At 48.5% G+C, this 23,288-nt stretch overlaps 2 protein-coding genes across 3 annotated transcripts in view; one reads left to right on the top strand and one right to left on the bottom strand.

The window, feature by feature from the left end:
- Positions 1-7,500: 7,500 nt before the first annotated feature.
- On the bottom strand, positions 7,501-20,129 carry NCDN (neurochondrin). 2 transcript variants are annotated; one of them, XM_020812945.3, is made up of 8 exons: positions 19,803-20,129; positions 17,289-17,375; positions 16,129-16,264; positions 14,696-15,673; positions 13,889-14,130; positions 11,798-12,022; positions 11,197-11,339; positions 7,501-9,721 (listed from the first exon to the last, which is right to left on the bottom strand). In XM_020812945.3, the coding sequence occupies exons 3-8, from the start codon at positions 16,252-16,254 to the stop codon at positions 9,285-9,287; spliced, it is 2,151 nt and encodes a 716-aa protein (XP_020668604.1). In that variant the 5' UTR covers positions 16,255-16,264; positions 17,289-17,375; positions 19,803-20,129; the 3' UTR covers positions 7,501-9,284. The 2 variants fall into 2 exon arrangements, with proteins under 2 accessions (XP_020668604.1, XP_020668602.1); XM_020812943.3 differs by lacking the exon at positions 17,289-17,375.
- Positions 20,130-20,735: 606 nt separating this feature from the next.
- The window catches only part of KIAA0319L (KIAA0319 like), a 52,596-nt gene continuing 50,043 nt past the window's right edge, over positions 20,736-23,288 (top strand). Inside the window, exon 1 of the mRNA XM_072980143.2 lies at positions 20,736-21,114. Coding sequence (XP_072836244.2) covers positions 21,098-21,114 — 17 coding nt within the window. The 5' untranslated portion in view covers positions 20,736-21,097. The remainder of the gene's footprint in view (positions 21,115-23,288) is intronic.

Raw genomic sequence — 23,288 nt, 5'->3', positions numbered from 1 at the left:
CCTTCTCCTCTTGCCTTCACACTTTCCCAACATCAGGGTCTTTTTCAAGGAGTCTTCTCTTCTCATGAGATGGCCAAAGCGTTGGAGCCTCAGCTTCAGGATCTGTCCTTCCAGGGAGCACTCAGGGTTGATTTCCTTCAAAATGGATAGGTTTGTTCTCCTTGCAGTCCAGGAGACTCTCGAGAGTCTCCTCCAGCGCCACAATTCAAAAGCATCAATTCTTCGGCGGTCGGCCTTCTTTATGGTCCAGCTCTCACTTCCATACATCACTACAGGGAAAACCATAGCTTTGACGATGCAGACCTTTGTCGGCAAGGTGATCTCTCTGCTTTTTAAGATGTTGTCTAGGTTTGTCACCACTTTCTTGTCAGGTGATTCTTCCAGTTTGAAAGCTGTTTCCTTTTTGCCTTTATTACTTCTTGCGTTCGGCAGATGTTTGCACGTGCAGGAAGAAAGCCTTGTTTATGGTCAAGTGTGAAAAATGGTGCAAGTCTTTATAACCAGCGATATTGGCAAGTCTTTGGGCCCAAGCCTGAGTCTTTCATATCGAGTCCCAAGTCCCAAGTCCCAAGTCTGAGTCCGTATTAAAAACAAGCTCCCCCTCCCAAAGGGAGGCGTGGGTGGGTTCTGAGTTGGGGGATTGAGTAAGAGTCACCGGAAAAATAAAATGAAACAAAACAGCCAAGTCAAGTCGGAGTCAAGTTGCTGATGTGACTTCATCCAAATTTGACAGGGAGTCCTGCAGCTCAAATCCTGATGCCTGTTTAGAATCCTTACATGGGTCTGCGATGCTCAGTCAGTCTCCCAGAGCATTGGGCTACAGCGTCTGCGGTACATGTTTCAAACTGGAAGAACCACCTGAAACTTAGAATGTGTTCTCCCAGTGAGTAAGCCTCCCCTGTGATGGTGGAAGGCTCAGAGGATGCTTCCCGGCGTGGAGGCGAGCCGCAGAAGAGGCAGGAATGGGAGGAAGTGGAGGGGTTTTTTTAATTCCTGACCACACCTGGATAGAAGAAAAAGGCTCACAGGTTTGTTTGCTTCCCCCCTTAATGTCAGAAGCTAAAAAAGGCCAACATTTTGCTCAAATCTTGCAAGCTAAGAAAGCACCTTGTTTGCTGAGGATGATCTTTTCTTAACACAATAGTGACACCCAGTGGTAAGATAAATGGGAAATAATACTGATCACACAAACGGGAAGAGCAGAGCAGGAAGGGATACAGTGGTGCCTTGCTAGACGATGATAATCCGTTCCACTGAAATTGCTGTTTAGCGAAATCATTATCTAGCGAAAAGCATTTCCCCATTGGAATGCATTGAAACCTGTTTAATGCATCCCAATGGGGAAGAATCGTCGTTGTCTAGCGAAGATCGGCCATAGGAAAGCAGCTTTGAGAACCACAGATCAGCTGTTTAAATTGCTGTCTTGCGAAGCTTAGGTCCCAAAAACACCCATTTTGCGAGCGCAGAGGGAGCTGTCAAAATCGTCTATCGAAAATCGGTTTGTGAAGCAGGGACCAAACATTGTCCAGCAAAATTCCCCCATAGGAATCACTGTTTCGCGAATCGCTATAGCGATCACAAAAAGTAAATGTCTAGCGAAAAACCTGTCATGCGGAGTAACTGTCTAGCGAGGCACCACTGCATTTGAAAAAACACCGGATGAAGAAGCTGGGGAGGCGCACTGGGCCCTTGAGAATTCTGTTTTCAAAGGGGTGGCCAGCTTTGTTGGTTTCGATGTATACTGGGAAAAATGAAACAAACACAAACACAGAGGGATTGCGTCACCCAAAAGGCGGGACAGATCAATTTCAAAAATTAAAGGCAAGTCATTTTTTTTTTCAGCAGCCCACCCTTTAGTAGGCCACTAAAATCTGAAAACTCAGCTGCCCTTTCAGTTTTTGCAGGAGGAGGGAGTCTTCATCAGGACAGGCGTAGCAGAGGCGAGGGAGGGGAAAACGACAGGGTTGGGCCATTCCACGTTCCATTTCAAGGCTGCAAGCTTGGAGAAACAGAATCTTGGCCTTTCCCCGTGCGGACAGCGGATTGCCAGTCACCCAAGCATCCTGTCCGTTGCCTTATCTGTTGCTGTATGCTGTCCATTTGTCAATTTGTGGCAAACCCTGTGACTGAATGGCCTCCCAAAGACCTTGCCATGAACAGTTCTGCAAATGGAAGGCCGGGGCTCCCTTGACCGAGTCACCTCCATCCACCTCCTGGATCTGGCCTTCCTTGTTTTCTACTGTCGCCCATTTTTAATCCGCCTTATTTTCTTTTCCCACGACTCTGGTTTTTTTGTGATATACGCCAAGTACAACAGTGAATCATTTCGGCTTCTAGCCAAGCGTCCAGGCTTGATTTGATCTTCAACCCCTTTGAGTCCAAGTTGATTTGATCTTGAACGGTCTTTCAAAGCCCCCAGCACCCCATTCGAAATGTGCCAGTTTTGAACCCCTACTTTTCAGCGTTCCCCACAGTCTAGTTTTTACATCTAAACCTAGTAATCAGAATGGCCACAGGACAGATAATGTTGGCTTTGGTCTCCAGTGATACCTCCTTACCTTTGGGGATATTTTCTAGTTCCTTTATAAACTTGGACGTCTATGCCATCTTCTGATTTCTTGGCAGCCATCTCCATTTGGACCGACGGAAGAAGTGAGATCCAGAAACAAATTCGATTTCTCCACTTCCTATAATAAAGATATGTAGTTCTTCTGTAGTTGGAGCAACAACAGCCACAGAAGCCGTGGGGGGAAAGTTGTGTCCCAGTCATGAGACCTGGTCCATAAGCTGTTTATGTTCTGAGGTGTGAACTCCTCCAGACATTCCAACTTTTTTGGCTAAATATCAGAAAAAAACTTCTTAACTGTTCTAGTAGTTTAACAAAGGAACAAGTTCCCTTGGGAGCTGGTGAGTGCTCCAACTCTGGAGGCATCGAAGAGAATATTAATAATAATAACCTTAGAACTGCAGAGTTGGAAGGGACCCCTAAGGGTCATTAAGACCAGCCCCTGCCAAGGAGGCCCAGCGGGTGATTGAACTCCCAACATCAGATGCCTAAACCACTGAGCTATATACAAAAATATATTTTGATTTGGCTTCCTGCATTGAGCAGAAAAACTGGAGATTAAATGTAGTTTACGCACCAGGCAAAGACACAGTCAGTGGGAACTAAACCGAGATAATGATTCAGTAGCTACGTCTTTGGTAAGATGTTTCCTGAATTACAGTAACTTTCCTTTTTCTGGCTGTAGATCCTGCACCGGCTGACCATTGAGGGATCTTCCACGCTGGAGGAAAAAAAAAAAAGCAAACAGCTGTGTGCTCACACACCTTTTCGTCTCCCCCCTCCCCGCCGGATCTATTTCAGTGTCAGCTTTCACAGGGTTAGACTCCGCTCCCCAGACACATGGAGTGAAAAATATCTTGCGCGATTTATTCTCCTAAATATTTGTGAAATGTTTTGTCATTTGCATTTGTAAATATTTCACTCCATATGTCTTGAGGAAGGGAATGGTAATCTTAGAAAGCCCACACTCAGATAAATCTGTTCCTTTTTAAAGAGACACAGTCCTTTCATTGATAATTTTGTGATCCACACGGATGCAGACCAGCACCTAGCCGCCTAGAGTGGTCACAACTGACTAGATAGGCAGGGTATAAATGAAATGAAATGAAATGAAATGAATTGAATGAATGAATGAATGAATGAATGAATAAATAAATAAATAAATAAATAAAATGACTACCTTCTTGAAAACAGAATTATTAATTGGCTGGAGCAGCCACCTGGGAGACATCTCAGCTTCTACCAATACTGAATACTGCCACAATACTTCTATTTAAAAGTATTCTATTTATATTTATATATTTACATTGCCCCCCCCAGCAAGTCCCCAGTGCACTGGGTGGGGGCAATGCTTAGCCTGCATAATTAAATTGTGAACCGCTTTAAGTGCGATAGGGCAATATATATGGTAAGCAGCACACTTTTGCTTTACTTTATAATTCTAGTTGTCTTTTTCAGCACTTTCTCTAACACCCTTTTTGAGATATCGCAGCTAGAAATATATTGACTGACTATGATCGGGCAATGCATTTACAGAAGAGCATTACGAAGCAGGCATTTCCCACTATTCCTCAACACATATCTTTTGATTGATTGATTGCCTCAATGACACTCTCCATCAACATTCTTAACAAGCAATTTGCTATTCCAAAATCCTCCTCCTGGTTAGTCACAATTGCCAGCTCAACCAGTATTAACACAGGGGTGTGTGTGTGTGTGTGATATTTTATGCTTTCCTACATTTGTCACCGAGCAATATTTGCACAGTTTTGAAAGATCAGTTTGGAGTTCTTTGCTGTCCTTTTTAGTTTTAACTATCCTTAAAAAGTCGGTGTCACCTTCAGGCTTGACCACTTCGTACTTCAGATAGTTTAAAAACAGTGGTGGCAATCCACATTCTTGGCAAGTCCACCATTTTTAACCCTTCGTTGAGGGAATAGAGTTAATATCTATTCTTCCTACTTTTCTACCAATTATCGACTCATAAAGATGATCTCTTATCTCACAACTGCTAAGTTTCCTCAGGAATCTTTGATTAGGACCTCTTTAGCAAATCCAAGGATATTCCCTATCAACACGCTGATTGGGCAATCTCCCCGGAGATGCAATATATCTTCACTACAGCAAAGCTTTTGACAAAGCGCTCGTTGATATTCTGATTAGTAATCTGGGTGCAGGCTGGATAGAACAATTGTCAGATGAGTACACAGTTGGTTACAGAATCCTAGTCAAAGGGTGCTTATCAATGGGTGTTTCTCAAACTGGGAGGAGGTAGCAAATGGGGGGCCACAAGGCTCAGTCCCCGCCCTGTGCTCATCAAAATTATCAATGAGTTGAATGAAAGGGAATGCTGATCAGATTTGCAGACGGCACAAAATTGAGTGGAGCAGCAGAGACAGAATTCAAAAAGATCTTGACAGGCTTAAGTGCCGGGCTGATAACAACAGAATGAAATTTAACAGGGGATAAGTGCAAAGTTCTACACCCAGGAAGTACATGAGCCATACTAGTTTCCCTTTATTTGGCACTGGTTACGCCTCATCTCAAGTCCTGTGCTGCTGGATACGGCCCTTAAAAGGAGGTAGGCAAACTGTTCTGGCTTGGATTATTTTGGTGGATAAGCTATCTTGAAGATAAAATTAGAAATGATGAGTATTGGATAGATGGGGATGCAGGTGAAAGAATTTATAAAATTATGATAAATTTAGAATGGTAAATACAAAATTAGATATTTTGAAATATACGAAAAGTGTGTAGATACATATGGCTATAACATGATGTAGTATGAGAATAGGGGATAAGATCTACTGTAGTGAGAAGTATATAATGGATAAGCCTGCATGGAAAATACCTCCCCACTCATATGTTGTGTCTGTCTTATATAAATTTTTTGATTGTCCTATAGGGTTTTGTTTGTTTTTACGTAGGTATGTCTGAAAATAATTTTAAAAACTTGCTTGAAAAAAAAAGGAGGTAGGCAAACTGAAACCAGTTCAGAGGCAGGCAACAAGGATGATCAGGGGCCTGGAAGCCAAGCCTTATATGCCACTGCCAACGCCATTATTCTGTGCTTATTAATGTACCTAAAAAATCTCTTTAAAATGTTAGCGAGACAAACCTTCCTCTGTAGAAGCCGTATTGATTTGACAACTACTTATAGGTGCTTGGTAATTTTGTCTTTAATAACAACTTCCACCAAATCACCCAGAAAAGCTGGTAAACTAACCAACTTGGATATCCTTATATCCCTTTTTAAACATTGGTTTTATAATGCTCACTAGCATTTTAAGTTCCCATATCTTACGGGTGATTTTTTTTTAAAAATCAAGGTCTTTTAAGAACAAGCCAATGGATTCCTTCTGGATCTGGCGATTTCTAGTTTGTTGATAATCCTTTTGCTAATGTAAAACGTCTCCTTACTATTTGGGCTAAAATCTTCCAGTTCCCCTCTTGAAAATGTTACTTATCTCCTGCAGAAAGTAGACACCAGCAAGCAGTTCATTCTGCTCCTCTCTGTAATTGCCTTTTAATTAACGTCTCATACAATCATATTTGGCAATTTCCAGATATTCTGTTTTTTTTAAAAAATCTGCTCATGATGTTATTATTTCGGTGCAATTTTTGTTCCTTGCTTTTCTATGTTATTTCTGTAGGACTTGTTTTGCACAATGCCCCTCTCCCTCCCTGCGGCTTCTTTGATATAAAGTAGAGGGTATTAACCATGGTGGAGTACAACCAGACTGGGTAGTACTCTTCCTAACCCTTTGATGTGAATCTTTTTATTTTTAGGGTCTGGAGTAACCCAGAAGCATTCTGGAGAGCTTTGACCCTCTTGCATTTCCTGTTCACTCAGCCCTTTCATTTCTGAGGTTTCCCTTTTGAGGTCAAATACGCTAAGCCTCCATGACAATCTTCCATGTTGTTTTTGTTTAGTCGTTGTGTCCAACTCTTCGTGACCCCATGGACCAGAGCACGCCAGGCCCTCCTGTCCTCCACGACCTCCCGGAGTTGGGTCAGATTCCTGTTGGTCGCTTCGGTGATCCTGCCCATCCATCTCGTCCTCTGTCGTCCCCTTCTCCTCTTGCCTTCACACTTTCCCAACATCAAGGTCTTTTCCAGGGAGTCTTTTCTTCTCAAGAGATGGCCAAAATATTGGAGCCTCAGCTTCAGGATCTGTCCTTCCAGTGAGCACTCAGGGTTGATTTCCTTCAAAATGGATAGGTTTTCTCCTTGCAGTCCAAGGGACTCTCAAGAGTCTTCAACAGCACCATAATCTTCTATGTACATATCAATTAAATGCAGTAGCCTTCACTAAGGACCCCATCCAGGGCTGGCTCTCCTGTTTTCATGCAAGCTCTATTGCACTTTAGACCCTGCACTCCAGGATGTCTACAAATTTTACCTATGCCACAAGATGGGTTGAACCTTGCCCTGGCCCACAGTGGGTGAACTCAAGTCGCCCACAACTGTGAAATCTTTGCTCCTTTCCTGATGGCATCCTCTATTTTAAGGTCACTTGGAATCTGGAAGCTACCGCTGGAGAGCTTGTGTCACTTCTTTACCTGGCGACTGATGGGTCCATCCGTGGGCATTAGCTAAACGTAACCTCCATGATCCGAGACGAGGAACTTGTGAAGACCGGATGGTGGAGCAAAACGGGAAAGCTGTTGCACTCGTGTGCCGTTCTCAAGCTTTCCATGGGCCGTCTGGCAACCAAATACCGGAGCACGAGGATCTATCGTATCATTGAGGAGGATTTCCCTTCTTGCTCGCTCTGACTCAGTTTGGGTGGGCGGGTGGGCTGGTCTATGTGCCACACATTGCCTCTGTTTGCAGCAAATACAGTGACATTGTGAGAACAAGGAAGGAGGGAGAGAGAGAGAGAGAGAAGACGCTTCTGGTGAACTTCAGGCAGCGAAGACAGGACACACCCATCAAGAGCAACCAGGCCTTTATTACAAGACAAATCACTTTTATTTACTGAACCAAGAAACACCAGGAGAAAGAGCTAAGGCCAGAGCTTTGGAGCCCGATCCTGCTCCAACTCAGGAACATAATATTTACTGGCTGCATGCAGGAGACTCCATGCTGAGAACAATACAGAGAAGCCATAACAAGCAAGCGTTCACAGTCCGGAGAGTTTTAAATCCCACTTCTAGAAATCTGGCCCGGGGAAATCCCTCGACCTGGAACAGCGACCCATTCAAAGGGAATTGGCTGTTTGACCCTCTGTGGCCTAATCTTGTCCCCTTACCACCCAACCCCTCCACCGGGCCATCAACCGTCCCGTGGGAAAAGAACCGGGGTGGGTGAAAGAGACAAGGGAAAAGGAGGCTCCCCAGCAACCTCCCGCATGATTGTCTTCCCCGCGCCAATCCTTTTTTTAAAAACAGTTTTCGTCCTACTGAAGTTGTCTGCTTATTTATAAAATAATAATAATAATAATAAGCCACTTGGGTGGGAATAGGTTTCTTCATTTGGCTTGGAAAGTAGGGTATAAAATTTATCAAATTCAAAAAAAAATTAAAAATAAATCTAGCCAAACGCAAATGGGACACTTAGCTGCCCTGCGAGAAGGATCCTGATGACGTATGACATTTTTTAAAATAGTTCTTGGTTTCCTTGTGAGCTGCCCTTGAAGTAAGAGGACGGACTGCACGTGGGGCCCTGGGGACCCTTAAGGAAGGTGCTTCAACCATGGCTGAGGCCACCGACTGCGACGGTCGAAGAGCTGGCCATTCTGCCCTTTGAGGGGAAGGACAGAACTTCAGCTGATCCAGACGTCTGATAAAAGATTCTCTGATAAAAGGACACTTGGGCTAGTCACGAGGTGGAGCTACGTGCTCTCCCCTTTCTGCACTGCGATGGCACCACCCAATACCCTTTAGCTGCAGGCTACGTCCTCTCCAGAGCAAAACGAGCTTCCCCTCCCCACAGTGCACACGGGAGGCACCGAGCGGGCGCTAGCGTGCAAACGGCATACATTGTGCAACTGTTTTACTGTCAGCAGGTAAGACTTTTGCTTCGTGTTACTCTACGATATCACAGAGAGTTAGGAAAAACATGCAATTAAGACAACACCATTAGCCTTTTTGTGGGTTTTTTTTTGTGCGTGCGTGTGTGTATGTGGTGGTCCCGTCTCTGTGCAACTCCTAGCTACAAGTCACACGTTTGGCCCCTCTTGATTTTCTTTGTGTGTGTGTGCGTGCCCGTTTTTGTTTTTAAGATGAGCCTCAAAGACCTTTTCATTTCACTCTTTTAATTCACGGCTTTGGAGTGGGATATTTTTAAAAAATTACCGCCGCTTGGTGCGGCTGTGTGAGTTTTCCCCTCCACTCTACGCGATGTGTTTTGTGAATAGCTGGTTTTGATTTGAGTCCCTTTTTTGGGGGGGTGCTGCTTTAATTGGTTGAAAACAAACAAACACTGGTTTTTGTAGCATTTCTGTGCGCCGCCTCGAGAGGGCTTCTCTGCCCCTGAAAAAGCAGCATCCAAACAGCAGGAGGAACGAATGCATGAGTTAAATAAATAAATAAATAAATAGAAATCACGTTATGCTTTATAACTGTGTGCAGCCACCTGGGAAGAAGAGAGGCCTGCCGGATCTGTGCTCTATTGACTACAGAGCACCCATCTGTGTGAAACAGAATTATAACACTGCTTCGGGGGGGAAAAAACACTTTTTTTTCCTACCACCACGTTAATAAGCGGCGCCCGCTCACTGCTCTGAGAGGCATTGCTCCAAGGCCGCCATCCCGTGCAGGCTGGCCAGCTCCAAACCCTGGTGCTGTTGGATCATCTCCAAACACGGCTGGCTGGCTCTGGCCAGCTCCACCAAGATGCCTTGGTAAGCTCTGGCCACTTCCATATCCACGGACTTCGGGGTCACCCGGCCCAAGGATGCCAGGAGCTCCTGGAGCCAGCCGGAGCGCAGGACGTCCTGCGGCAGCCACAGGAAGAGGGGCACGCAGCTGGCGAAGGCCTGCATGCTCAGGAACCACAACTCACGGATGGCTGGCCAGGCGGCCTTATAGGCTGGGTTCACGCTCAGGACCATGATCTCCCCGTCTGGACCCGGCTGGGGCACGTAAGCATCTGCCAGGAAACGGATGGCAGCTACGAAGAAGCCCTCTGCTTCCGGAGTCCCCTGGAGACCTGAAAGACAGGAAGGAAGAGTCGTGTCAGGTGGGCATCTGCTAACATCAACTTTCGTCCACTCTGGAAACAGGCTCCCTCTCCCCCACCCCCCAAGTTGCCTTTTTAGGCCGATACAGCCAGTCCAAGAGATCAGGAGTAGAGAGGAGCATGTGCCTCGGTTTGGAGGATAATGCCAGTTTGTCCGTGCGGCACCACATGTCCTGCGTGTGCCTTTTCCCCGACTCCCTGGCTGACTCCCCCATGCACCAGGCAGCGCCCCCCCCACTTTCTCCTGCTGTTTTCGCCATCGTCCAGTCCCAGCAGGTGCGCCTGCTTCCAGGCGGCTGCCAGAGGAGGCAGAGAAGGGAAGCGTGTGCTCCTGCTTTGGTGGGACAGTCGCACGGAGAGGAGATGATGGATGGCCATGAGCACAATATGAAAGGAATGCAGGCGGAAACAGGACTGTGCAAGTTGCATAATGAACCTTATGAAGAATCGTTTCCTGTCTGGGGTCCCCTTCCAATGTGCCAGGGCCCCCCAGGGGGATCGTACGGCCATGGTTGAAAATGTCTGTTCTAGAGGGCCACGGGCTCCATGACCCACCTTCTATTCCAGCCCTTTGGCTTCAATTTGTCACCGGATCCAAGCAAAACAAACAACCCCAAACCCGCCGATCCCCAATTTTCACTGGAAGAAGCATCACTGGGGTGACCCAAGAAAGAATAGGATGCTCTATAATCTTCTCATGGAGCAGTGAGGTCATCATGAGTGTCACCTACCTGATCACACAGGTGTCACATTCACTGAGGAGATAAATCTCTACCTGGGCTAGACCTCTTCTGGATCATAGGTTGAACAGGGTCATTTATAATAACCACCACCACCACCTTAGAACTGCAGAGTTGGAAGGGACCCGATGGATCATCAAGTCCAGCCTCGGACAAAGAGGCCCTGTTGGGAATTGAACTTGCAGCCTTTGGCTCCATAGCCGGATGCCTAAACCACTGAGTTCTCCAGCAGTTTTTGCCAAAGATCTAAGCCACTGAGCTAGATTTTCCTTTAAAAAAAAAAAAAAAACCTCCACATGGGAAAAAATCCTGGGTAAAATCTTTCCCTGCTATGCAGCATGGATTTGATTTCAATCAAATTGGTGTAAACCATGATTTGAATTTTTTTAAAAAATGGATTTTTATGACGATTTAAATAAAAAAAAAGGTACTTTTGATTTCAATTGTGAAAAAAAATAGTCATTGTCCCACCCTGCTGTCGTGTCTTATTTAGCTCTCCGAGAAGAGACTTAATAGAGAAAATAGAAAATGATATGAGCATTTCATCATGTGAGTCTCCCTCTGACAGGAGGTGTGAAAATTCAGTCATGTGAGCACCCACTCCTAACCAGCCCACTCACGGATTCACCCCCAAAGCGAAAACTAGGCCACCGTTACTGTGCTGCCTTTCCAGGTGGATCTTAGCGAATGACTATGGTTTCTTGCCTGGATAAGCGAACAGCCTTTTGGCCATCATGAGCCCCAGCGTGGTCACGTTGGCTGTCAGGGTGAGGTGTTCTCTCTGGGGTAGCAGAGAAGGGAGGGACTTCAGCAAGGTGTCCATCAAAGCTGCAAAGCATTCTTCTCGGCTGCAGAAAAAGGAAGAGCAAAGCAGGGAGTTTCCTTTCTGAATTCCAGTGGGCTTGCATTCTCTGTTTTTCCAAAGCTGCTCGTGCGAGGTAAGCAGGGTTCTCTCATTTTTGCCCTGACAGTCCAGGACAGGTCTCTGTGTGTGTGTGTGTGTGTGTGTCTGCGCTTGACCCAGCCTCATCCACCTCTTTAGCATCACAGCTGAATGGTGAAGTCATTCATTCATTCATTCATTCATTCATTCATTCATTCATTCATTCATTCATATCTTCTTAGGCTCACTGCGAGTTTCCATGTTACTTGGCAAACGTGTTGGAAAGATCTGTTCTTGTATACAGACACTAACCTTTAAACAGCCCCCCCCCCCATAGTAAACACAAGTGGCATACACTTGATTGGAAAATTCTATAAAATATGATGGGACTACTAAATCTCCAGCATCCTCCTATGACATTACCTGATCAAATCAGGAGCAGTGACAACAAAATTCAGGAAAATTTCACAAGATGTTTGAAGACTGGATTCCACCGATTTCGAAGCAGACACAGTTTCGGTGTTTAAAACAAATTTCTCCCAGCGGTGCAAGAAATATTGGCACAGGAGGATGGGGGCCCCTTCTGAAATGAGGATCTCGCGGGGTTGATCCTCAGCGGTCAAGTGGCTTAACCCTGGCAACAGGAACCTGGAAGAGGAAAACAAATGCCTTAGAAATAGAGGAAGAGGCTTTTAACAGGAGCCTACGAACAGGTTACCATGTAGTCATCCGGCTTGGATTTAAAGACAGGGTAACGTTGCTTTTATATGTTTGAAAGCACGGTGGGCGGGCAGCCAATTCCTTGCCGCCAACGCCCACGCATCCTCGGATCCAACAAAACCTAGCATTGTAGTTGAAAGGTTGAAAAAAAAAACCCAACTGTGCAATAACAACAGAACAGAGAGGTAAATAAATCCAATGTCATTAGAGAACTGCAGGAGCGAATAGAGATCGTGATTCTCTCCCCCTCCCCTCCCTCCAATTCAAGCTTTTAATGTGATTCTCAACTCCAGGGAGACGGTAAAAAAGGTCGGCATTGAATGCCGATGACTCAGCTGGGAGCTTTTGTTATGGTTCGATGCCTACAGAACAGCGCTGTTCCCCCATGATCTCGGAACTTGGAACCCTTACTAACCACCGCTCCTGATCTTAATGAGCTATTGTCTTTGCCCGCGGAAGCTGGGTGAGAAAGGAGGTGGTTCCAAGCTCTCTCCTGGTCCAGGGAGAAGCGATGGCAGTGCTACAGAAGTAATATTATTCCGTCGTCACTTAAGTTGCTGCAGGAGGGGTTTACATTGAAACGCAAGAGGCAGGACGGCAGAACCTGGGGCCACACTAAATGGAAGAAACACAGGATTCAGCAGTGAAATTACCAAGTAGGAGAGCTCACCTGGGCCAGGTGAGCCCCTTCAATCGGCACAGAACGTATATATCCCTGAGCTGCCTAGATAACTGCAGCTGGAATGCAGCAGTTTTCACTAACCAGCTTCTAAAGAGGATATTTCATGTGCTCCATACAGAGCACGCTACCATAGTCTCTCGAGACTGAAAAATGCCTAACATTGAGCTGTTCAAATCAGAGGAAATGCTGCAATGCCCTTACCTAGCCTGATAAGATGAGGGAGGGAGGCATAGAAGAGGTTTTCAGGAAGGAAGGAATCTGAGATTCATAGAAAAGGTTTTCAGGAAGAAAGAAAGGAAGGACTTGCCATGAAATGTCCATTCTCTCTCTCTCTCTCTCTTTTTTTTTTTGCAATAGATGGAGGGTAAACCAGACTGAGGATGCTCCTCCTTTTATCCACTCTAAAGCATCTTTCCACTGCAGGAGAAGCGCTTCTCGCAAATGGCTATCTTTCCCACCTAGGTTGCCAGCAGCAAGCCCAAACTCTGCTCCAACAATATCTGCCAGCTGAATTTTCTGCTGTCTGGAATGGAGCCCTTTTCATAAGAGCACCTCTGCCTTGGCTGGAGTCAATCCCAGCCTTCACCCATTTAGCTACAACAAAAGCTGCGGCTACTGGTTACTTGGGCAACAAAATATATACCGGGGTGTCCTCAAATTCTGATCACAGCAGACCAGGGAAGTGCCAGACCCCTATCCCCAGCTGCTCGATATAAATCTTCAGCAACACAAGTGATAAGACACGCCCCTGTGAGACTCCACAATCCATCTCCCAGAGATCCGGGGATATGGGGATTATTGCAGTCTTATACAGAAGAACACAAGACCAAAGCCACTGGAAGACAAACACCTGTTCTACCAAGGAGAAACTTCACACTAATGGGGAGAGAGTTCAAAAATTCACAAATCCGGGAAGCTGTCCCAGTTTGTCTTCTCTTCACATTACAGGAGAGCAGCTGAAACGGGCCTTTGAGTCTTGGCTCATCAGTCAATTAATTCTGACTCAGCAGGTTAAACTCAAACTAAATACAACGGCTGCCGGCTCTCAGAACTAAAGACATGTTTCAGTTAAGTGTCAAAAAAGGGAAGAGAGACAATTCTGCAGAATTCACCTCAGCGCGTCCCCTCGCCAAATCGGTTCCGGGGTGCTGCCTTGCCCGGCCTGCTCGGTCTCGCGCTGAGAACTGCTCCGGCTTTTCCGCTCCTCCTCAAACTGCATCCGGGCGTATTGTATGAGGAAAGGAAGAAGGTCACAGATCTCCTGCTTGAGGGAAGAAGTCTCTTCAGCCAGCCAGGCGGCGAGGATTCGGACGGAAGCAAAGACGAACGGGTCCTCTGGCTTCTTTCGTCCTGCCTAGGGGACAAGAGGGAGGGGAAAAGCCATCACAGAATGATGGATGGGCTGGGGAGCACTGAGATAAGCCACTGTGACTCGGAGACAGAGAAATAAAGAGGTTCATCACTTTCAGTCCAATGCCTGCAGGACTAGAAGAGAGCCTCAAGCCACCCACTGGGAACAGGGAAACTGGGAAATCATTTTCCTACCTCTTCCCTCTGGTCTTGATGGGTCTCCCAGACGGATCCTTTGAACCGAAAGACCTACATGAGCATGGACCACGCACAGCCGGTTGGGGAGAAACCTGTGACTTTTTCTGCCAGACACTAAGAACTTCTTCATCCTCTTTAACCCAGCTGTGGTGTCCTTCACCACCTCCCTCTTTCCCTTCTCTGCCTCTTGCTTGTACTATAGCTTGCTTCTGCGAGCCGACTTCAGGATGGTGTCGCCACGGCTCAGCGCGGGACGTATCCTACCAACCTGGCGCCAAGTGTCCATCTCTAGATGGCCTATGAAGTTCTCCCTGGCTTCTGGACAGAGAGGGCTACCTTGCAGAGGAAGATGCTGGATGTCTCCTGCTTACCTGTCTCAGGTAGTGGATGACAGCCCGGAAGGCCTCCCCGAGGATCCCAACCAGCTGCACTTTCTGCGCGTCGTGGAGCAAAGAGCCTTTCTCCCGGGTGCACTCCATGATGGCCAGCTCCATCACGACATAGCAGGCCGCCATCACCTCCTGCTTCTTGCTCAGCTCCGCCAAATCGAGCTCCTCCAGGGTCAGGCGGACTTCCACGCACGCCAGGTTGGCCAGCAAGGCAAAGAACTTGCTGCCCGCGCTCCCGGCCGGGACCCACTTCGAGCCGCAGGCCTGCGACAGGCACGCCGCCAGTTTCAACGCCGGGTCGCGCTGGGCAGGGCTCAGCTTGCTGGTCAGGATGCTTGAGAGGCCTCGGTAGAGCGGCGGGAGGCACTCGGAGCCGGGCGGCAGGAGGTGGGGCACAAAGCGCGGCAGGATCTCGCACAGCTTGAACTTGGTCATATCTTCCGCCTTCTGGAATTCGGCGCTCAGCACGTTGAGGACGCCCAGCAGGTCGAGAGTGGCCCTCTGCCAGCACTTCGCCTCCACGGCCGTCAGGAGCCCCACCAGCAGCTGCAGCGCCTGCTCAAAGCCGTAGCAGTGGTTCACGTAAGCGGCGCACAGCGCCTGGAGGGTCCCCCGGTTCACCAGCTCCCGAGGACCCTTAGGGGTGGCCAGGATGGCTCGGAGGCACTGGTACGTGTCGTCGATCATGGCGTGGCAGGAAGCCTCCGCCAGCTCTGGAGACGAAATCACGTCGTTGAAGATGGGGACTTTGTTGAGGATCTGGGGGTGCCGGGCCAAATCCGGATCCGTGCAGAAACAGGCCAGCAGAGTGAGGCCGAGGGCTTGGAATGTGTGCTGCGGGCAGCCTTCGGGGGCATCCTTGGACGTTAAGAGCCGATTTGGGAAGGTGAATCCGACGGCATCAAAGATCCTCCGGCGGGTTTTGGAGTTGATCTCTCCAGCTTTGACAGCTTTGGTCACCTGGAAGAGAAGCCCGGAAGCATCAGAGATGTGCAAGGCTCCTGGGCAGCTTGACTGGGCTAGCAGGTGGATGAGCCATCTCCTCTCCTCTGCTGCAGGGCTAGTGAATTAACCCCACAGCACCTTCTCTCCCCCCCACACCTTTCTAAAGATGCTTTGGATCCCAGCAGGCTTCCTTTTCTCTTGGCTGCAACCCTCTGCCTGTCTTTAGTTGGCAGGCAGGAATGAGGGTTGTAACCAAAATCTGCAAGTACATCGAGCAATTTCTATCTCAACCCCTTGAATCCTGTAAAGGTGCAAGTGCTAAGAACGACGAGGTGCTCTTCTTGCTCTCCTTTTGCAGACTCAACAAACCGACCCACCAAGATGAACCGGATTCAATGAGATGGCTTTATAGGAAAAACCTGTGGAAACGAAGGCAGTCTCCTCCACCCAGTGGGATGACGGAGTCTTACCAGAAGCAGAGCCGCAAGTTGCTCGCTGTCATTGCTGGCATCCCGAAACACGTTCAGGCATCTTTCCAACGTGGCATTTTTGCTGCTCTCCCCATCTTCGGGGACGATTCCTGAATTGGAGGCCATCGTGCCAACTCTGAAAGCAAAGGCGGAAAGCATTTTTTTGTACAACATGCGCAAGGTCCTAAGAGCACTGGGAGAGCCAAGTGGCTTTGTTTTTGGCACAGACGGGGACATTCAGGAAGGGAAATGAAACTCTGTACTTGGAAAGCTGGAAAGGTTTCCTGTTATTTTGTTATGGGGAGAAAAAAAACAACCCTCACGCTGCTGTTCAAGAAATATGGGTACTAGTCGTGACAATTAACGGGCACCTTTTACAGTTAAGGATGGATCGTAAAACTGGGCCACAACGACCAACCTAAGAGAGTTCTAGCGTTCCTAACTGCAAATCCTTTCTAGGGCTGACAACAATATCATGTATTCGTTAAAGAGACTGAAAAAAAAAAGGAAGCTTACAGGTCACCAAAGATCACCAAAGGAGATGGTCAAGCCTCTCCACCAAATGCTTCCTTGGCAACGAGCATCAGGTAAGATGCTCATTGCTGACAAAGACCCACATGTCTGTTGGTTCTGGGGAGGCTTTCTGGGCGCACGAAAAGGCCCCAGTGGCACCCAACGGGGTTTTGCCAGCCCAGTATGAGAACCAGACAGCAGCGAATTGGGTGGGTCAATTCCCGGTGTAATTCACTACTCCTTTCAGGCAAGAATCCGATCCCTCTTCATCTAGCCCTTTTCACACCACCCTAATGGGTGGCGAGCTTTCAAGCCGCTGCGACTGCTAGACAACCGAGCATCCGAAATCCGTGCTGATAACGGCAGCCCATCCAGAAGTCTGCCAGCAGAGCCCAATCAACCTTCCGCTCACCCAAGCCCCTAGGCTAGTCTACATTATGCTAGGATGCATAAGAGCGCTGCAGTCGGTCTCACAGCAGGCAGATCAACACAAAAGGGTCCTTGAAGCACACTTCTCTGTGTTACACAGAGCCCAAAGTTATTCAACGGCAAGCATGAAGCAGGAAAAAAAAAAGATGCACCGTGTCTGAAACATAAATCTTGAAACACCCGCCCATTACACCCCAAATTTTAAACAAGTCTCCCACCTGTGCTGATGTACGGGAAGGACGATAGGGTGGAAGAGTGTTGTTTTGTTGGTGATGCAGATTTCCCGGTTATTTCTGGTGGCTCGGCTGTACCAAACGGATGAGAACAGAGAGTCTCACGGCCCCTTAACTAGTAACAGATTGTCAAGCTGCTAATAGCTTGACATCTGCTCACAAGAGACAAATGCAGAAACCCATGATTTTATCACTGCAGTGACTTGGCAGATTAATGGCAGCGACTAGCCTTGCCCTGAGCCGAGGGAGAAAGACACGCTTTTTAAAAAGCTCCTATGTCTTCCTGCAGGGGATGAACGCATCCTGCGAACCAGGTCCTCTTGCCATGTAACAGGGCAGGGGAACTAATGTCACCTCGGCAAACTTTGCTGTCTAGAACGGAGGTCTGTTCTTGTTCTGAAAGCCTGCTCCAACTCTGTGGATTTCTTCTGTCAGAAGTGAACAGAAGGCCAGCCTTGGCAACCAGCTTTTATTACAGGCTTCCCTGTCTTTGGGTTTGAACCGGCAGAAGCCCCAGGGAGTGCAGGCCACGCTAAACAAAGGAGAGTGTCCTTGTCCAAAATATGGCAGGTCGGAAGTTCCCCGCTCAGGGTAAGAGGACATGCCAGCAGCACTTTGGAAGTTAGTCAATGAACAGGACTCAGTAAGTGTGGCGATCGTCCTCAGGGTGAAAAGGCACCTCTATTGCGCTGTGCCATTCCTGGATGTCTTGTGAACTGAGGCAAGCATCTCTTGAATTAGGTTTCCAAAGGATGCTTCCTTAAGCAGCTGAGTGGGAAGTACGAAAGATACTACGCAGTGCGTGTGTGTGTGTGTATGTGTAAGATACTACGCAGTGTGTGTATGTGTCTTTTCTGTGCAGGACAAAAAAAAAAATCACAGATGTTTGTGAAAGAACGTCTAATAAAATTCTAGCAGAATAAAAGTGCAAATGACTCGTAGCTATGGATTGTTATATAACTGCTCAAGTACCTTCATCTGCAAGTCCTGACAAAAAGAGTACAGCAAATGCTTTAAAAGCTATTGTGGTGCACTGAATTGTTCTGAACAGTATGCTTAATTTTTGTTCCACGGCAGAACTGCAAGAGCCTATAGTTATATACCACAAAAACATTATTATCTTCACATCGCAGTCCAGATTACGGGGGCTAGAGAACCTGTTCCCGAAGACAGCAGCATACAACAACTCAAATCACAGTCCATTATTATTATTCATATCCCCTTAGAAAGAGCCGGGGTGTGAGCGTGGGGAACGGGGTTGGAAAAGCAAAGAGTGGCTTTCAAGAACCTGCAACCGCGGTCTAATATTAGACCCCTACCACCCAGCTGCAATCTTGTTTCAAGCATGTAGTGCTTCTACAGGTCTAACAGAGGTCTACAGAAGCGTATCGCATTTATATTTTTCCTTCCACCCACCTTTCCGGCTTTCTACCCTCCAATCCATCCTGTCAACCGGCTTTTAATTATTCAGCATAGTTATACCGCAATCGCTAGGCTTATGAAATAAATATTAAAGAGAAAAAAAACAAACACAGTCCCTCAAAATACCATCAACAGATGACGAACATGTAATAGAGAGCCAGCAATGATGAATAAAAACCTTGACCGATTTTCCCCCCTTTTGGAAACAGGATCGAGGGGTCGTTTTTAAAGGCAAGAAGATGAAAACCCCACATGAGTGGGGGGGCTATCACCCCAGAGACCCTCCATAGAGGTCAGGACGCCGGTTCGAAAACCTGTGGAACTTCCCACGGACCGGGGGGGGGGGGGGTTTAGAGAAATGTTGCTTCCAATGAATCTATTCCTAGAGAGCTTGGAAACGTTTGTGCAGAAGCTGGGAGCCTGCAATTCAGCAATCCATTCCCCTGGGGAGTGCGGACCCAACCGAATGCCACCCATGCCTGGCATCGCCATGCCCGGGATTGCCATGTTCAGCAGCCTTAAAGCAGATGCAAAAAAAATCAGAGATTTTTTTGGGGGGGGCACCTAGCTTTGCACCTTCTAAGTCACCTAGCGCAACCCCCTCCCCAGATGTGGACGGCTCTCAGTGCTGCATCCTTGGAAGCTTCCAGACTGTCTTCAAAGGCAGCCCCAGCTGCAGGGCTTTGCAGTAGCCCAGCCTCAAGCTGGGGGGGGGGGGCAAGGCACAAGCCCTGGCTCAGTTTGAGAAAAAAAGGGGGGGATTTAAGTGTGGGGAAGGGGGGGATGAAGAGCTGAAGGCGAGACCCCCCCTCCCTCCACACTTTCCCCATTCATTGGGCACCTTTTTTTTTTAACCAAGACCCCTCCCCTGGAGATGCCAGAAGCCATCAGGAGCCACATTCTTTGGGGGTGAGCAGGAAGGGGGGGCAGGATCGCACCCCCATGGGGACCCCCCACCCCATATCAGAGCCCTAAAAATCCCCCCCTTCCCCTCCCTCACGCACTTTTTTCTTGCTCCAGGGATCCTCGTCCTCCCAAAGAGCCCCCCTCCATCATCCCACGTCCCATCATCCTCACCTATGCTTCCCAGGTAGGGTTGCCAGAGGATGCAAAGGAAGGATAACGCCTTTTTTTTTTCCTTCTTCCCCCCCTTCTCTCCTTGCAGGCAAAAAAAGGACCTCCTCGCAGGCTGGCTCCCCTCGCCTCACTAACGCATCCCCGCACCTAGCCTTCCCCACCCCGCTTCCCTCCCTAACCAATCAGACCGCGCCTTGCTGGTGGCGCCCTCCAATGGCGCGTCGAGTTAGTCGGAGCGGGCCCCTGAAGCCGCGCCCGCCATGTTGGAAGAGGGCAAATTTCTTCGCTAAGATCACCATCTTTTCAAACAAACCTTTCCCCCCACCCCGCACACACACCTTTTTTTTTAACGATACGCACAGAAAAAAAAGGGGGGGGAAGGGCACCCAGGCTCGCTCCCGAAGCGACTGCACGAGGCGCGCGCTCTCCCTCCCTCTGATTGGTCAACAAGCCTTTTAGGCCCGGGAGGCTGAAGGGAGCGCGCGAAGCCCCTTCGGACTACGACTCCCAGAAAGCCATTCGCCAACCGGCTAAAAGAGCCCTTGGCCGGGCTTGGCGGGCGGCCTTCTGGGAGTCGTAGTCCTCCCGAAAGTAACATTGAAGAAAGGGCGGAATAATCCAAATTAAAAATAAAATAAAATAAAGAGGCGCCGCCTCTGCTCCCGGGTTGCCACCAGCCTAGAAAACAGGCCCGAGGAGCGGGCGGACCGCCCTGCGGCCTAGCTGGTTGCCATGGCGACCGCGAGGCCTGCCGCCCGGGCCTCTCCCTCGACGCTGCGGCGAAGGCGGGCCCGGGCTTGACCGCAGCTGCTGAGGCGAACCAGCGGGGCCTGGTCGAGCCTCCTCCTCCTCCTCCTCCTCCTCTTTTTCCCCGCCTTCCTTCCCGCCCTCCTTCCCTGCCTCCCACCGCCCGCCCGCCCGCCTGCTGTCATCTCCAGAGGCCGCCCCGCGCCTCCGGCCCGCCCGCTTTCCGAGGAGGGGGGCGCCCAGATGGGGCGGCTCCTCAGAGGGGTCCGTCCGAGGCGGGGCCCGCCGGTCCCTCGGTCCTCCTCCGGAGCCTCCTGCTTTCGCTGACGGGCTCGGCGTGGGACGGAGCTTCGCCTTTTTCCTCCTCCTCCTTCTCCTCCTCGGGCTGCACCGAAGAAGGCGTCCCGGACCCCCCTTCGTCCCCCTCTCCCTACGCCCCCCTCCCATGACGGGACCTTCCCTAAAAATGCCGAGGAGGGTCTCCGGCACCCCATAAACCCACCGTCACCCCCACCCCACCCCCACCCCCCACACCCCTCAGGAGCTCCATGCTGCGAAGGAGAGGGTAATAATGCTCAGCCCCCAGCCCCATTCCCTTGCCCTGTGGGGAGTGGGGGGGGGGGGGAGAAGGCCAATAATAATAATAATTATTTTTTCAAAAAGAGGGGGTGAAGTCCTTTTGGAAAATCCCACTCCCCCCCTTTTTTTGCACCTCGAGGACCTTTCTCAGGGAAGGGTGGGGGGGTCAGGTTGCCTCTCTCGTCAGTGGCTACCTGAAAATGTGGGGCTGGGGAGGGGGTGTCGCAGGATGAAGGCCAAGGTGTGGGGGTTTCTTTGGGGCCCAGGTGTGTTCTGTGGGTTGGTGGGTTATGGGGTGGCGGGCTTCCTCTTTCAAGGCTTGCTCCGGGGGTGGGGTGAGGTGGGTGGGGGGCTCACTTGGGGTGGGTGCCAAGAGGGGGACCTGCAAACCATCACTTTGGGGGACTTTCTTGGGTCTCCCCCCCCACAAGACCCCTTTGTGAGAATTCCCTTTTTCCCCCCAGAAAGTTCCCCCAAAGTACAGTTGTTGCACGCTTCCTCGTTAGCCCCATGAGTTGGGGGTGCTGTTTGATCCTGCACCTCCCCCCAAACAGACCACAGAGACAAGAAAGGTGGTGTGTGGTTCGTCCTTGGACTCTCGGGGTGCAGGAGAATTTCTTGGGACAGAAAAGGGCTTGGCTTGGCGCAACCGCGAAGGGTAAAAGGAATTAGTTGCTGTATGAACTGATGGATAGTTTAGTGGTTTCTAGGCATCTGACTGCAGAGCCAGAAGTTGGGAGTTCGGTTCCCCGCTTTGCTTCCTCGATAGGGGCTGGACTGGATGATCTATAGGGACCCTTCCGGGTCTCAGGTTGAATCATGGATAGCTCAGTTTCTGGGTCTCCAGTTGCGGAGCCGAGGTTAGGGATTCGATTCTTGACTTTGCCTCCTGGACAAAAAAGCTGGACTTGATGATCTGTAGGGTCCCTTCCAGCTGTGCAGTTCCGAGATGGTTATTGTAAGAACTGTTGGGTAACTCAGTGGTTTAGATATTTGGCTGCAGAGCAAAATGTTGGGAGTTTGATTCCCCACTTTGCCTCCTTGACAGGAGCAGGACTCAGGGATCATTCTACTGTACTGTATAGGGTCTCTTACAGCTCTGCAGTTCAAAGATCATTATTATCCAAACTTTTTGGATTATGATCCTGCTAAATTCTCTAGACCTTTGTGTGATTCTGTACCTTTACAACTTGGTGGGTGTCTTCTTTGATTCTTGCTTGTGAAGCTGTTTATGTTCCCTGAAAATGTTGTGGACTGGAGATAATACCTCGATATGAGCAATACAAGGAGTATTAGTGGAAACAGAAGAATTTTCAATAAGTAAATCCTGTTAGATGCTGAGGTACCACAAGTATGTTAGTTTTGAAGCTGCTGATTTTCATGTAGAACAAAATATTTCTCAGCTGCTTGCATTTTCCCTTAGTTCAGTATCTTCCGTATTGTGTCCTCGGATTCCAAAGGCCGTCCACTCTGTCTCTATATAACCCAACGGCCAGCCTAATGCCCTTATCTTCTTTTGGTCAAGCTCTGTAGGAAGCAGACAATTCCACTGTTTCTCACAGGCGAGAGGAAGTAGGCTTGATTGTTGTTGTTGTTGTGTGCCGTCAAGTCAGAAGTAACTTTAATAAGGTTTTCAAGATACTGTATATGAGGTATTTAAAAAGTGGTTTTACCAATTCTAGCCCTCCCCCATCTCCCTAGGTTTTCATGGCAGAACTGGTCTTCTGAAATCTAGGTCTTCTGAAATCTAGTCCTTTATTCTATCCATTACTAGGAACCACGTAGGCTTCATTATTCTTTTTATTCTGTTACTGGAAGTAAAACTTTTTGGAGGTGAAAATGTGACTCCAGTTTCAGTCCAGAGAAGAAGTGAGATTCAGGTATCGGAAGCTTAGAAAAAAGAGTCATGGACCTAAGTCCAGTTAGTAGTCTCAACTAGAGTGGACCTGTCTTGAACTGACGTGTGGTGAGTCAACTTGCATAAATCAGTTGGTCTACCCCTTGCTTGACATCATCGATTGGGTTTAGACCTCCCCTTGAAATACTGTATTGCTAGCTCTCTGAAAAGGCTTGAAGAATCTTCCCAGTGGATACTTTTTAGCGAAATAAGTACAGTAAATAAAAATAAAATTCCTGTTTTGGATTTGTTACGCACTTTCT

This window comes from Pogona vitticeps, chromosome 9, assembly GCF_051106095.1.
Source record: "Pogona vitticeps strain Pit_001003342236 chromosome 9, PviZW2.1, whole genome shotgun sequence".
In the NCBI taxonomy this organism is placed as follows: domain Eukaryota; kingdom Metazoa; phylum Chordata; class Lepidosauria; order Squamata; family Agamidae; genus Pogona; species Pogona vitticeps.
Note: the sequence above shows the minus strand (reverse complement) of the source record. Positions and strands in the feature narration are given on the sequence as shown.

Coding starts and splice junctions, on each gene's coding strand:
- NCDN (XM_020812945.3), bottom strand. CDS start 16,254: ATGGCCTCCAATTCAGGAATCGTCCCCGAAGATGGGGAGAGCAGCAAA. Junction 15,674..16,128: donor AACTTGCGGCTCTGCTTCTG/GTAAGACTCCGT, acceptor CTTCTCTTCCAG/GTGACCAAAGCTGTCAAAGC. Junction 9,722..11,196: donor AAGGCTGTTCGCTTATCCAG/GCAAGAAACCAT, acceptor CCTGTCTTTCAG/GTCTCCAGGGGACTCCGGAA.